The 15,338-nt window shown below is 43.3% G+C and overlaps 5 protein-coding genes across 5 annotated transcripts; 2 read left to right on the top strand and 3 right to left on the bottom strand.

Moving 5' to 3' along the window:
• The first annotated feature begins 240 nt into the window (after positions 1-240).
• On the top strand, positions 241-3,483 carry BYT42DRAFT_237779 (uncharacterized protein). Its single transcript, XM_051562651.1, has 11 exons — positions 241-503; positions 586-629; positions 697-838; positions 903-1,223; positions 1,327-1,459; positions 1,572-1,629; positions 1,704-2,066; positions 2,153-2,378; positions 2,448-2,633; positions 2,699-2,929; positions 3,012-3,483. Exons 1-11 carry the CDS (start codon positions 429-431, stop codon positions 3,243-3,245), a joined length of 2,013 nt encoding a protein of 670 aa, XP_051426330.1. The 5' UTR covers positions 241-428; the 3' UTR covers positions 3,246-3,483.
• BYT42DRAFT_237933 (armadillo-type protein) lies at positions 3,444-7,337 on the bottom strand. Its single transcript, XM_051562652.1, has 9 exons — positions 7,154-7,337; positions 6,903-7,068; positions 6,022-6,831; positions 5,785-5,955; positions 5,477-5,722; positions 4,832-5,404; positions 4,576-4,760; positions 4,344-4,498; positions 3,444-4,278 (listed from the first exon to the last, which is right to left on the bottom strand). Exons 1-9 carry the CDS (start codon positions 7,183-7,185, stop codon positions 3,722-3,724), a joined length of 2,895 nt encoding a protein of 964 aa, XP_051426329.1. The 5' UTR covers positions 7,186-7,337; the 3' UTR covers positions 3,444-3,721.
• A 1,759-nt stretch (positions 7,338-9,096) lies between these two features.
• Positions 9,097-11,052, bottom strand: BYT42DRAFT_237758 (elongation factor Tu). Its single transcript, XM_051562650.1, has 5 exons — positions 10,931-11,052; positions 10,810-10,880; positions 10,688-10,748; positions 10,289-10,602; positions 9,097-10,207 (listed from the first exon to the last, which is right to left on the bottom strand). Exons 2-5 carry the CDS (start codon positions 10,810-10,812, stop codon positions 9,296-9,298), a joined length of 1,290 nt encoding a protein of 429 aa, XP_051426328.1. The 5' UTR covers positions 10,813-10,880; positions 10,931-11,052; the 3' UTR covers positions 9,097-9,295.
• A 1,085-nt stretch (positions 11,053-12,137) lies between these two features.
• BYT42DRAFT_611554 (IGR protein motif-domain-containing protein) lies at positions 12,138-12,668 on the bottom strand (the record flags this gene model as incomplete). Its single annotated transcript, XM_051571516.1, has 4 exons — positions 12,138-12,222; positions 12,282-12,355; positions 12,431-12,504; positions 12,578-12,668. The coding sequence occupies 4 exons, from the start codon at positions 12,666-12,668 to the stop codon at positions 12,138-12,140; spliced, it is 324 nt and encodes a 107-aa protein (XP_051426327.1).
• Positions 12,669-13,532: 864 nt separating this feature from the next.
• On the top strand, positions 13,533-14,872 carry BYT42DRAFT_560325 (uncharacterized protein). Its single transcript, XM_051567228.1, has 4 exons — positions 13,533-13,577; positions 13,629-13,898; positions 13,960-13,986; positions 14,045-14,872. The coding sequence occupies exons 1-4, from the start codon at positions 13,568-13,570 to the stop codon at positions 14,476-14,478; spliced, it is 741 nt and encodes a 246-aa protein (XP_051426326.1). The 5' UTR covers positions 13,533-13,567; the 3' UTR covers positions 14,479-14,872.
• Positions 14,873-15,338: the final 466 nt, after the last annotated feature.

The raw sequence follows: 15,338 nt of genomic DNA, 5'->3' as shown, positions 1-15,338 counted from the left end.
CTAAAAGAAACCACACTTTGACCAACTGCATTTGAGAAGTGAGCAAGAAAAAAAACCAACCAAGCAAGGTGATAGCCCCAAAACGCTTAACGAAGTGAGATAAATTGGATACAAGGAACGATAACAAGAAAGAAGACGAATATAAGAGAAAGAGCGAAAATAGAAAATGGAGCAGCAGGCAGCAGCAAGGAGTTCTGTTCAGGGTAATTCAAAGAGTGGCCTCTTTCTCTCTCTGTGCAATTTTATTCTCTCTTTCTGACACCTCTCCTTGCCTTTTTCCTCTTTCCCTTTTCTTCCCTTGAATTATTTCTTCTTTTGCTTGCTCGGTTTTCCTTTCTTTCCTTTTTCCTTTCCTTTTCTTTTCCTTCTTTTTTCTTTTTGGCTGGCTTTTTTGATCGTCACTCCTTTTCTGTAACTCCATCTATACCATGTCCATGTCACCATCGTACGATTGGGTAGAAATCGTCGATCTTCATACCAACGTTGCATTTTTTGCCAATCCTGTATTTATCACTTGTTTTAATATTATCTATTCAAAACGGCAGACATCAATTAATTACTGTTTTTCTTTTTATGGATCGGTAGAATACTGGTGAATGTTTGTTAGAGAAACCAGCCATGGGCTTGGTGTAAGCGATCATTTGTAAAGTGTCAAAATTTTTTTATTACAACCGCTCATAATGCTGATGATGATAGACGTCCAAGAGATCCGGAAGGTGATTGGTGGGAACTTTGGGATGACAAACATCAACTTCCCTATTATTATAATACGGGGACCTGTGCTACGGAGTGGACACAACCGAGCGAAGAACACATCATTTCTCTCATTAAGATTCAGGTACAGTGTTGAATTTCAGTGTGGATGTTTCAGATGAACTAAAGTTGACATTCGAAAATGTCAGACGTCGCCTCATTTTACTAACCGCATCAACAACCTTGATAACGGAACGATCCTACCGACCCCAATGGAAATCAAACGTAACAGTCGTTCCCTTGACTTGACAGCCACCAATGCCTCTTTCAAACGTACACATACCCATGAACGATCCACATCCGACGGCGCTAAAGAACTCGCCCACAATTACGATTTGTTACCTCCAAGTCCAGAGACCCTGACACCATCCAATACCTCGCCTGTCAGTTGCGTGTTTCTCCATGTAGATACCAAATCAAGCCTGCCTGTGCGTAAAACTAGTCTACGAGAGCACCGTGACCCTAAACAGGTCTGTATAATTGTTTTTTCTTTCTCCCGATACCAATTAAAAAAAAAAAAACAAGGCAAAAGTACTTTTTGATTGTTTCTTGTATCGTCTGACACAGTCGCAGGAATCCATAGAACCACATCGCTCTCGGCGTCTATCTTACTTTTCGCCATTGGCCAGTTTGGCCAGATCCGCACCGCTGAAAAGTCTGGTTCCTATTCGTACCCATGCTTTTCATCTCTCAGCGCATCCTTTGGGTTCGTAAAAAAACGAGAATCATATCCAACATGTACAAATCCCGAAAAATAGTCGAAATACTAAAGTCAGAGTTTTTTTTTTTATTTTATTTTATACCACACGTTTGTTTAGAGACGCTGAAGCCGACCAAATCGCCTACTAGTATGTATGAGACCTCGATTTTAAATACGTAAGACCACGCAATGCACGACAGACATTTCAGAGCCATGCCAAGAAAAGAACTGAACCTATCCACATCTGTAGGCCTATACTTCCTGCTGGACTACGTCAGGATATTAATCAGTTTGCCATTGACGGTTTCGCCAAGAAGTATTTTGCAACACATAAACGCGGGCTTTTCAGACGTCGTGTGCCAATGAATGAAATGCTTCAATGGACCAAGGATTCGCTGAAGCAACCGCTGATCATGCTTAACAAGGGACTTTGCAAGGAAGTCTTGAAATGTTTCAAGCTCATCCAGATTATTATGGGCGATCGGTCTCGCCCTCGGCATTCAAGCGAAGTCGACGAGATCCAGACCATCCTCAATTATGGTATCAGCAAGGGGCAAATGAGAGACGAAATTTATGTGCAAGTCTGCAAACAGCTACATCACAATCCCTCTAGGTACGTTAGCATTGTCGTCACTTATCTTTGCCATGGTCACCGGTCTTGGAGAAAAAAATAATAATCTGATCCTTATCTGAACACAGTAAAAGCATTCGAAAAGGATGGGAAATTTTGTGCATCATTAGCATCACTTTCCCGCCTTCGAAAAATCTGGAGGCTTATTTAACGGATTTCGTACAACAGCATCATCAAATCCAAGAGAACGATGTGCACATTATGAGCCAATACGTTTCCTCGCGCTTAAAACGGATTTGCACTCGTGGAGCCAAAGGCAAAGTGCTAACGCCTGCGGAAATTCAGCGAGCCAAGGTACAGCATATCTACAATTATATAGGCAGATTCGTTTAAAAAAGCAGGGCTTAACCGATTTACCTATAGGAAGCACCCTTTAAGCCCTCTGTCTTTGGCGAATCGCTCGATTTCATCATGAATCTGCAAACGGATGACGAACTCAAAATCCCGCGTATTGTTCCCTTTTTGGCCGACACCGTACGACAACTTAATGGCCCTTGTTCCGAAGGCATCTTTCGTGTTCCTGGCGATGCTGACGATGTTACCGAATTGGTAAGAAATTGCAGTCTTTTTTCTTATATATGGTTGATAATCTCATTGTTTTTATCACCCTGCAGCGAGTTCGTATTGAAAACGGCAACTATGATGCTTCGGGAATCACCGATCCCAATGTGCCTGCATCCTTGCTAAAATACTGGTTAAGAGATCTGGCCGAGCCCCTCATCACACCCAAATTTTATGATCAATGTATTGCTGCCTTCAACGAGCCTCAAAAGGCTGTCGAGATTATCAATTTGCTGCCAGATATCAACCGCCGAATTGCCATGTATATGATTACGTTTTTGCAGGTACAACGAGAATAACTCGACTACTCTTTCTTGTTTTTGCGGCATGATAAGGAATATGAGTTTTATTGACGTATTTCTGCAGGAATTCACCGATCCCGAGGTGATCAAACGCACTTTGATGAATATCAACAACTTGGCCATGGTGTTTGCCCCCAACTTTTTACGATGTCCATCCGAGAGTTTGACCACCGTATTTGAAAATTCCAAATACGAGCAAGCCTTTCTAAAACTACTCATCACCAATTTGTCGGCTGACCAGCAAGAGTGTGCTTATGATGCCAAAAGCATCTATGGATCCTGTCAGTCGGCAGAATAAACATCCATCTACTCCAACTCCTTTTCCACTTTAATATATCCACCATTTACACACATCAGTTGCATTACATGTTTTCGTTCAGTAGTGAATTTCCATCGTTTCGGTTAAATAGGCTTATTACATCTGCTGATGCCGTAAGAGAACGTAAAAAGGTAAAGAAGGTTTCTGTGACGATGCCAACAAAGGCAACATGAAATGAAACAGAAAGAAGAATAAAATGATATGAATACAAAACTGGTACACACGACTACGGAACTAATAATAAGAATAAGAAATACGAACAGACAGAAAAGAAAAAAGTTACAACAGGAAAACAACGACACAAAAGGAAAAATTTGAAGAAAACTAAGGTGGGGCAAAGGACAGGAGAGGGGGGAAAAGATGTAATAAATAGATATAAGCAGAAAAAGGAACTACAAAGGGAAACAAGAACGTTATAAAGTAGTAATAATCTGATATAGCCACTCAATGTTTTTTTATGCATTTTTCTCAGAGGTGGGTGAAGAGGTGGATGCATGTTGATTTTCTCCTGCAGACGATGAGGACGACGATTTTGAGAGATACACATGATCGTTTTTATCGGGCGGCTGGGAAGACATGGGGTGGTCTTGATGATTGACTTCAGCTTCGGTCATTGTTTCATCACCATCTTCATCCTGTTTATCTGTCACCGTATAATCCATCGGTGTGCCTACAGGTTCGTCTTCCTCGTCTTCCTCTGGCGCATCGTGGGTGGACTTTTCAGAGGCTGGATGGTCTTCTTTTTCGTTCAATGTCAAAGATGGCTGCTGTGAGTGACTTTCTGAAATCGAATGGTTATCCTCGGTAGCCTGCTGAATATTTCCTCGCAATAACTCTTTTTCTTGCTGCAAACGTTGAGGATCCACTAGATCTATCACATGTTCTCTGACATCGTCATCGTCATCCAAAGCCAACATGTACAATGCTTGATCCAGGACGAAACCGGCCGGTATTTCCTCATCCGTAGCCAGATCTGCTACCGATAATTCGTACAATTCTCGTAAATAGACATCTAACCAACCCATTTGGTGAGAACTGCGACCATGTTTTTTGTTGTTGTAATGAGTAAATGATTACCATTTAAATAGATCGCCCGCATCGTTCTTGAAGTCGCAATGCGTACGTTCACTACAGGATCTGTGGCAAGATGCACCAATCGTGTCAGGAAAAACGATGCAAAATCGCCCACACTGATCCCTGCTTCCAAAAGTGTCCGACATAATTGAGCAAAACTAATTGAATATTGATTAAGTGAACAAGAGAATTCACTGACAATACCTCGGTCCTTGAGACCAAAAAACAAGCTTACATGAGACGACCGCGGTACATATCGGCATGGACAAATTGATCCAGTTTCTCCATCACATGACTTAGTAATGCCAGAGCAAAGTTACGCTTGCTTTCCATGATATCTTCTCCATCTTCTTCGACTTGTGACAAGGTTTCACCATCTTCATCGACGGCGCGTTTCACAATATCCAAGATGACGGGGAACTGAGGGGCAAGTACATCAGTTTGAATTGTTTTTGCGTTCGTATTCTTATGAGCCGAGATCCGATACTTACTGTTTCCATGCCCGTTTCACGAACAGCCGCAAATTCGTCATGACAAGCACGAATAGTCAGAGGCAGAATATGCTCCACGACACGCGCCGCATCAAACAGCATGGCAATGTCTCGAAGCTGGCCTGCCAGGATCTCACGCAACCGCCAATTGGTCATCACGCCATCCCACACTTCGGCAAGAATGGGAATATATTCGTTACGCGAACTTACGGCCAGTTTACTGAGGAACTCGGCCAGATGCTCCAGGACACCTTGCTTGACGTCGTCCAAATCCATGAGATAAAGAGCAAATATTTGTACAAGATCCCGTTCAGTGCGTTCCGGACCAATCACATCGGCGATTTCGTGAAGAGAGTAGGCAAACGTCCGTCGCACTTTGATCTGATAATCCTTGGTCAAACTGAGATAAGTGTCCTTCAAATGGGAATCCCAGTAATCGGCTCCCGCCGTCAGCACGACAGCCGGGAAATTGTAAGCGCAGATGATGGCTTTATCCGTATCCAATTTAAACATTTGATTGGTGCCCACATTGGTGCCCAAAGAGAGAAAGAATTCGAGCAACGGATCAGGAACCTATGTACCAACAGTCACATCAATCATTGACCTCCAAATCACCTAATAATCCAAGTGAACTGGAATACTTACTTTCCCGCAATGGCGTGTCGTCTCCCAATCCGGGGGCAAAAAGGTGGCGATGAGTTTACCGATAATTTCGGTCAATGCGTTACGCACATTTCTGGACACATCGTTCTTAAAAATGTCTACGCCTTCCACCGCCACTTGACTCCGCAGATCTTCGGGAAGGACAGAACACAGTGACGGCAAGGCGGAAACGCACGATTTACGTACGTGCCATATGGTATCTCGGATAAAGTTGAGGTACAAAGGAAGCTACCATTTCTCCAGTATTAAAATTTTCGTACACCGCATACACGAACAGGACATTCACTTACCAATTGATCAGTCACCACCTCGGGACTCACTACGGTGGCCAGGCTACCTATCGCAGAGGCGGCTTCCTTTCGTACGTAAAACACGGGATCCTCCGCTGTCCGTTGAACAATCGGAAGACATAATTTGGTGCATCGCTCACGACCCAAGAGACGTGCCAGCGACGATATCAACTACCACAGGTGTTACTTGAGGTCCTTGATTTTCAGACACGCTTCCATGTTATCGCAGCCACTTACCAATAAGCACATCATTTTTGCAAAATTAATTTCGCCTTGATCGATTTCATCTGTCGAGGAAGATTGGTTGATGTAACCTTCAAATCCAGGCGTGGATGACCGACGACGATTAGCATTGGAAGGTTCTTCTAGATGGGGAGACAAAGCCGATGTATTCGCGGCATTGTTGGCGTCATCGTCTCCGTCTTCGGGAGATCCTGGGTGCTTGCCATCCACGATCGATACTAGACCCATGATGATGCCTTCGTAAATCTCTATATCGATCAGTTTTTGATACAATGGATTTTCAGGTCCTGCATCCGCCAACTGGGAGGTGACAAGTATGATACACTGCTGTCCCAATGTAGCTAATTCCGAATTCTGATCTAATAACAGTCCGATCAAGAGCGGTGCAAACACATGTGTGGGTATATGCCAGCCATTTTCATCCTGCCACGGCGATGATTTGTCGGTCTGTGAATCGTTTCTGCTGCTTGGATCGTTGGATTCACTTGCATTATTCGGGGGTTTCGACGAGGACGGTGCCTCTACTACTGAATGGTCTTGGGATGGAGAAGACATGGATCGATCGTTATTGGGAGGAGACTGGGAGGTCGCATGGGTGACTGCATTATGATCTTTTTCGGTGGTCAAAGAACCGGTTGTCGTAGTCGTAGAGTTAGAGGGTGTATCGACAGTAGGTGCAGGAACAGAAATAGTTTCCAGATCGCCATGTTCTTGCAATGCTGTGAGTCCATTGGTTAACTTTTCATTTTTTGGGATCGTCGTCGCAGTACTGGGTTTCATCTGATCAACCACTGGAGGAGCATTCTATAGACAGATCATAATTCAACAATGAATGCATGTCTTACAAACCCTTTTTCGCATCACGCCTCCTTTACCTCGTAGTAATACATGATGATTTTGTCCAATTCACTGATAAAAGTTTCTCTCACAGTATCATCGCGATCGGTGGCTATTTTGAGTACCATGGGTAATACATATTTTACAGCTTCTTCCACGTCAATATCACGAATGATGGTGGGTAATTCTTTGGCGACCAAAAGTCTGTGTGACAATAAAAAAAAACAATGCGGTTAATGGATGAGCTTTGGTCCAAGTGGTTCTTTTTTCTTCTCTGCAGTGACATTACCTGTGGATCAGAATGTCAGTCTTATTAAGCATATACAGCCGTTCAAGGGGATTTAATGATTCATCCAAGATCAACTCATCCTCCAGGTCATCGGAAGCAATTTCTGTAACAAATCATAATCAGTCTCACGCCTTGGCATAACCCACTTCTCAGCCAACCATGGCTCCTCCTCTGACGGTTACAGAGGTGCATTTATTTTTTTTACCTTCTGACATGGCTTGCAACAACGAGTCTGTGTCAAATCCTTCGTGCAACGGTGACGGTTCAGGCAACCCTTCTGTGTCTTCGACAAAGGTCTCCATCACAGCTTGTGCCACGGCATCCGGTTGTTCATCAAGAGGCAAGTCAGGATTCTGGCGTTCGTTATCGTCGATCGAGGCTTGAGAGAGTGAACTATTGTCCTTTGGATGGGTGTCAGTGTTGGAAGGATCCTGTACATGGTCTTTATCAGCGATCGTTACGTTATTGGGTGTAGGTTCGTCTCCAAACGCTGATGAGGGTGTGTGCATATCAAAAGCGGCTTCATGCTCGTTCTCAAGGTAATCGTCCTGGTCATCGGAAAAATCGAAACCGAGATCTAATATAAATAGGTCAGTATTTCATTGCTGTGATGACGACTTGGAAACCCTTTTCTCCGCCTGTGCCATGGCGTTATTCCCTCTTTCACCTGTGCTTTCCCCCCAAATCCCAACCCCAAAACCTCCCATCCACAGGTGTGGGTCCCAATAGGACTTACCAGCCATGGTGCTTATTCAGAATAACAAACGGTATCTAAGCGTTTCCAAAGAATAAAGGTTGCCTAACTTGAAGATAAGAGTTGCGAACGGTCAACATTCACTGAATGTAACAGAAATGAAGTTGTGACGACGTGCGACGATTTTCAAGTTACGCAAAAAAAAAAGGTGATGGCCAAACGCAAAACCCAAATAAAAAAAACACCGAACAACAGCGCTGGATTTTCATCTTCCGTCCAATCAAGTCGTTCCTTCTTTCACGAAAACCAAAACGGTCACGTTGGCTTTTCTAAATACGGCAATTTTCTCGCTCCTGTGTATTGCTCCCTTCAACCCACCATGGCTTCACTGTTGGTATAGTTTTAAAACTTTTTCACTCATTCCAGGCTCAATAATAAGCATGGTTTAGCTCAAAACTATGATTATTGTGGGTTGTTTTTATGAAAGGTCATCGAATGACTCGGGTTCTTGAAACTTTCAACCGTGCAACAAGGCGTAATAACCAACGATCTGCTCCAGCTGAAGTAATACGAGTCATTTGTAGATGTGATGGGACACAACGTAAAAACGTCAGAAGACCTGTCACTCGGTAAATGGCATTGTCTCATACCAAAGATCAGATATCAGTTACTGCTCATAGAAAAAAAAATCCTCCATCAAATTAATCATGCACAGACAAAGATGGAGCGCCGACAATATCTTAATTCTCATGCCTACATTTAATAATGTTGTGGACATGCATGTTCTGGGCCCTTTTTTCGTTCCGAATCACAAGCCTCACTACATCGAGAGAGCGCACCTGGTGCTGCCACACTTTGTATCACACTCTTTGATAAGATGCAAAAAAAGTTATGTGCGACCATGATCCGCCGCTGGAAAACAACGACATTCTTTCAACAAATCCCCATCTTTCCTTTTTTTTGGGGCATAAATGAAAACAATGAACTGTTAAAGGCAGTCCCTTTTGTTCGATTTATTTGTCATTGTGTATTTCCATGCTGTTTTCGATGACTGATGGAAATTATCAGGGCTTTTGTCTATGGAGATCGAATCCGTATTGTCATTTTCCCTCCATCTGATGAGTGATTTTGCAGAATAAATCAACACTCACGTAAAGCGAGGGTTATACAGCGCACTGCTTCCCCGTGGATCCCTTCCATGACCACATACAATAAAAATAAAACAGAGCAGCAATGTCAGTTATCAAAATGCATCTTCAGATGCGATTGGAGGTGAAAAAAAAGAGGGACATGAAATTTTGAACGAATATGTTACAGAAGATCTATTAAGAAATTTTAAAAGCAGGAGATATTGACATCAATCAATAAAAAAAAAAAGAAAAGGATAGAAAGAGAAACAAGGAAGTGGTTGAGCGTTGAAAAAAGTAGGATAATTTCTTTTTTTTTCTTTACTCAATGACCTTGGTAACAACACCAGTACCAACGGTCTTACCACCTTCACGGATAGTGAAACGTTGTCCGTCTTCAAGGGCAATATCGTGAATCAATTCACAGGCCATTTCAACGTTGTCACCGGGCATGATAAGCTTGTCATCGGGGTCTTCAGTACCTTCGGGGTGAGTAAGGCTGACAGTCACATCGGTGGTACCAACGAACATCTGAGGACGGTAGTTATTGACGAAAGGAGTGTGACGACCACCTTCATCCTTGGTCAAGATATACAATTGAGCCATGAACTTCTTGTGGGACTTGACAGTACCAGGGGCGCAGATAACCTGACCACGACGGATTTGTTCACGCTTAATACCACGCAACAAAGCACCCATGTTGTCACCGGCTTCACCACGGTCCAATTCCTTGCGGAACATTTCAATACCGGTCAATGTGGTCTTGATGGTAGGGCCCATACCGACAATTTCGACTTCGGAACCCTTGGTGATGGAACCACGAGTCACACGGCCAGTGGCCACGGTACCACGACCAGAGATGGAGAAAACATCTTCAACAGGCATCAAGAAAGGCTTGTCCAAATCTCTGACGGGAGTAGGAATGTGTTCATCAACCGACTGCATCAGTTCAAAGATGGCCTTTTCACCAATTTCGGGATCGCGGCCTTCAAGAGCAGCAAGAGCCGAACCCTTGACAATGGGAGTGTTTTCACCATCGAAACCGTATTCAGACAAAAGGTCGCGCATTTCCATTTCGACCAATTCAAGCATCTCTGGATCATCAACGGCATCGACCTTGTTGATAAACACAACCAAGTTCTGGACACCGACTTGACGGGCCAACAACAAGTGCTCACGAGTCTGAGGCATTTGACCATCGGTAGCCGACACGACAATGATAGCACCGTCCATCTAAAAACAACAAAAAAAAATCCCCAAAATATATATTTAGTTGGCATATTCATCATCCCAAGGCAAGCAAATCAAAAGTACCTGAGCAGCACCAGTAATCATGTTCTTGATGTAATCAGCGTGACCAGGACAATCGACGTGAGCGTAATGGCGGTTGGCAGTTTCATATTCAACGTGGGCAGTGGAAATGGTGATACCACGGGCCTTCTCCTCAGGAGCCTTATCGATCTGGTTGTAATCCATGAATTGAGCATTGCCCTGAGTGGCAAGGGTTTTGGTAATAGCAGCAGTCAAAGTGGTCTTGCCGTGATCGACGTGACCAATGGTACCAATGTTGACGTGGGGCTTGCCACGGCTGAATTTGCCTCCAGATTCAGTGGCCATGGTACGACGACCTACAGATATTGAACGTTGAATAATCATGCTCTCTCACTCAATCCTTGCCCTTGAACCCGCAAGTCACAAAATAAGATACTTTACCAAAGAACATCAAACGGGAGGGAGCCGAAGACACATAAGCTTCCTTGAGAAAGCTGGCAGCCTAATTGAAATAACGCTGTGAGCATGCTTTCATTACCCTCTATATTCCGAGATATACTAACCATCTTGTTGCCAGAAGAAACAGCTGTGCGTGCGGAAATCCAAGCTGCGCAAAAAAAATAGTGTCAAAAAACTAGGTGCCTTGTCAAAAAAAAAATGGAGATTCCAAATCTATCAACTTACCACTTCTGGAGGCGACAGAGGAAACACAGCGGCGAGAAGCCACACGGCTAGCAGGCAAAGCAGCTTTATTGACAGCAGTCTTCAAGGCGAACATTGTAACTGGAGACAAATGAAAGTTTGTGGATGTAGGTCAACAAAAAAAAAAAAAAAAAACTGGCGGCTTTTTTTTTTTTTCTTTCTGAGAACCCCGGACCTTCCACCCTTGTTGCGATAAAAGCACGTCACAATAACTTGCCGCATGTTGTCGGATTGTGACTGTATGTTTATGGGGAGTTCGGGTGCGATGACGGTGCAGCTTCTTCGACATTGTAAGTCTCCCAAATTCCAACGATTGAAATTTTCTGGCTCAGCATTCATAAGCTTACAACTTTTTTTTAATGAGTTTATTTATCATCATAACATTTATCAGAAGAAACAAACGAGTGCTTTCTCTGCGGCTCCCCGCCTTATTTTTTTATTACTCCGATCGGTTTTGTCTTTGCTCTCTAACCGTTGGAATTCCAGCTCAGATTTGACGCACCACAACCATTCGCTCCCCTTTTTACTCCATGATGTTTTCCAGAAACTCTTGGTGGTGTTGTGATAAATATAGTCTCTTTGGAAACCATTCCAATCATCGTATCCTGTGTTTATCCGAACGACCCCTATGTCCTATGAGTAGCGTTACTCTCCCTGCAAGATCCTCGTAGCCTGTACCCTCTACGCTAAATGGGCCGTCTACTGACGCCTAACATTCTGTCTCTTCCAGCGTCACCCCTCGGACCTTGCTGCTTATCGATACACTAACCCCAAAGACACTTTTTTTCTTTGCAGTTGGCTCTGATTTTCTTCCTCCGTATGTCATCATTTGTTAAATATATCAATACGCCTAAAATGAGGCAGAGTGAGCCTAGAGAGAGGTCAGAAAAGCTTACTCCGTCTCTTAAGCCTCTCTTTTGCCCCTCGTTCTTGATAGATGCCTCGTAACGATGACAAAATGGGTTATGGGTGCATAACCACAATATCATACATGTCGGAATGTTGAAGATGTTTATGCACAGACAATGGAAAACCAGCGCAGCTGGATAAGAGAGAAGTGCAGAAACAGTCGCCATTGACGGCGGTATCCGACAAGGTTGATGATATATTCCTGTAAGACATGTGGATACCAGAGGATAAAGCAATGTGGGTTTGTGTACTTGAAGTCTATGATATGGAGTGTGACGCTTTATTTCTTCTTTTTGGGGCTGGGAAGAGAAATGGGATATGTGTCCCGACCCTGGCGATATTGCTCTAACCATGCAAGGAGATATCTGAAGAGAAAAAAGTCAGGACAAGGTTTTCTTGGCAATCGCATGACCGGGCCACTTACTTTCGCTGTTTGGTGCTGATACCCATATCATTCTTCATGGTACGGCTGTCAGTGGTAAATAATTGCTCCCAGCTCTTAACGTCCGACAAGAAAAACGACAAATATCAGTATGAAGATTCTGCGATCCAAAGCTCGTTTACTGGTTCTACCTCGAATTTGCTGGCGTATTCATCACAACCTCGGCCAATGCTCTTCAAAAAGCTTTCAGCATCTTGGATTTTGCCTACCGAATACCTGACATGTTAACGGACACAGTATCAAAATTTAGGACGAATCTAATCAGTGGCTCCATTTACCTCGGGGTTCTGGAACAACAGCGGTACGACCTGTTGCAGTGTGTAGGCGTCGCGCTTGACCAAGAACTGAAGATCTGAGAGAAGCGAGCATCTTTAAGTAGAAGAATCGACAAGTTGACTATTTTTTTTGATCGAACCTGTAATTTCATGAACCGGCGCACAATTGGTGTGACGGCCGACAAGCGCAAAGCAGAGTCACGGTGTTCCCAATTTGGTATACCGCGAATTACCTTGCCTCTTGTCCCTTTTTTCCTTCTCAACCCTTTTAAAACAATCTTCGCCATACCTTGATAACATTGTATTAGTATGTCTTTTTCTTATTGAAATATATCTTCAGACACATGTCAGTGATGATCTATGGCCATTTTCATTATAGGCTTCAACTGGAAGAAGTTTTTCGAAGTGAAAAAGCTGGGTACGTATTTACGGCGCAGCAACAAGTAAGAAACAGATCATTGATTGTTACCACATTTTCATTTGTCCAAACGGCGAGAAGCGTCATATAATGAGATGCATCAAATGCGTAGATGTTAATGACTGCGTACCACTCTTTGTACTAGGTTTGCTTTATTAAATGTTGCTCCTCTTTTTTTTTTGCAAGTGTTGAAAACAGCATGTCTTTTATATTGTGATGCGCACATCACTCGACGGCGTCCATTTGAATGCCCAAGTGCGCAAGTAAACTAGAATAGCAATTCATGCATATTTTAAGGCGTACACATAATCGCATATTATAAAACGCATGCACTCGCTGAATAGCGAAGCAATTTATGGAAATGCAGCATGATTTATAGTTATAATGTGGGCGATGACTCTGGGTCTCGCCCTTCTCGAGAACAATGTGGCAAACGCGGCACCTTTTGCTCTTCATTTGAACGTGAAACGATGAATACGTCACCTGAAAAATTATAATCAGCTATTTGCTTGTTAGAATGGACCCATGGTTTCCTTTTTCTTTTTGCTATTAGAACTTTATCAAGGCCGAGCTTTATGTCTATGCGTAGGTAAATGGCACGATCTCCTTAGCCATCCGGACTAATCCTGCTTACAGAGTCACCGGCCCTTAAAAATGCTATATTCCTCATTGAATCGCTCTCTCTCGGCAAGCTTTCTCCCAGCAAGCGAAAAGCTCCACTTGTTTCGCTGGACCATTTCCATCGTTGTTTGAAGAAGGCCAAATTTTCGCCGCTGGCCTTTATTATCGAAAATATATGGAGTGACATCCAAAGACCGGCTGCCAACAAGAGAAGTATCTCGGCACTCCAAACCCCATTAGACAAATCGGACGTCAAGAAGATGAAAGGATGGTTGGCAATTGAAGGTCAGTATTCAAAATGTCAATACAATATATTTAAAGCGATAGCTAACACGAGACATTATAGAAGAAATCCGAGAACAGGAAATCCCAGGTAGGACGGACATCAATCATGTCAACGAGTCCCATTCCTCATCTCTACATACGCATAGACGTGTATATGACCGAACCCATGGAAATTGGATCCTCTGCTGAAGAGTTCGAGGATGAGCTTCAAGTATTCGCGGAAGATGATTACGAAGACGACGACGAATTATTCTTTGACGCCATGTCGTTGGATTTCTGGGAGAATGAAGACGAAGATGGATATGAGGATGAATACGAATACGACGATGAAGACGATGAAGATGAACTATTCTCTGATGTCATGTCGTCCGAAACTGAGGATTGGGGAGAGTATTACTCGGATGCGGAATCTTTCAGTGACGAAAGTGAGAATGACACAGACGAAGAAATTTTCGTGGATGCCATGACTTTTGACGAAACAGCTGCTCATCGTTTCTATGCCGCCATTGAATCAGTGCAGATTAGACATGTGGAGACGATGTATATAATGAACCATATAAATTTTACATCCATTGTTTAACTGATGATAATGAACTTTAGTGCATGCTGCAAATTTTGGAAGCGATGATCAGTGCCTAAAAAGCGACTCATCCGTGATACTTTTGTAACTGTTGATAGCAAGCCAGATTTCCGTGGTTCATGCGGATTGCTTCACCTTCAGCAAGAGACACAGAGAAATCATTCCGTGTACAAATCCAGCATATGCATCCAAGACCGGGGCACGCTGATACCGTTCCACATTTCGCGTTGCAGATGAGAAACTTCAAATTGGTACGGTGATTGGTGCGGGCGGTTGGAGAACAACACAGAATGTTTCGACGGCAGGTGTTGCTTCACATTCGTACGAGCCGGCGGAGTGGTTTGACTGAAAAAAATCTAGCATCAGATAGACGTTGAGCCTACTCTTGAATAAATGATACACATCAAATCTGTTACAAGATACAGAGGGACCAAACGTCAATGATGGATAATGATCAGTTGATGAGGATAGCTGTCATTGGTTCTGTTAGCAGTGTTAGGAAGAAATACGTTGAGGCGACCTTAAAAAAAACCGACAGAGGTCAATACTGTATGCAAGTACAATGAACCGAGATCTATGGCAGTCATAATACTTCCGGGAAATTGTAAATAGGCGGGAAACCGCGAGGCCGGGAAGAGTAGCAGAAGAGAAGCTATGAATACATGATGGGTCATTCTCTATTTGGCATCATGCATCATCACTTCAGCCCTCTTTATCACAAAGCGATCCAAGCGGACAGTATCCAGCTGTGAGCCTAGTTCATATGTAAATCGATGGCTTGAATCTGTCACATTTTCTGATTACTCATCTGAAAAGCGGTTTCTACTGCATACAAGAAACTCAAAGACGATAAATAAAGA

The sequence above is a fragment of the Radiomyces spectabilis genome (assembly GCF_025331425.1).
Source record: "Radiomyces spectabilis strain NRRL 2753 chromosome Unknown BYT42scaffold_3, whole genome shotgun sequence".
In the NCBI taxonomy this organism is placed as follows: Eukaryota; Fungi; Mucoromycota; class Mucoromycetes; order Mucorales; family Radiomycetaceae; genus Radiomyces; species Radiomyces spectabilis.
The sequence above is the reverse complement of the archived record's forward strand: the minus strand, read 5'-3'. Positions and strand labels throughout refer to the sequence as shown.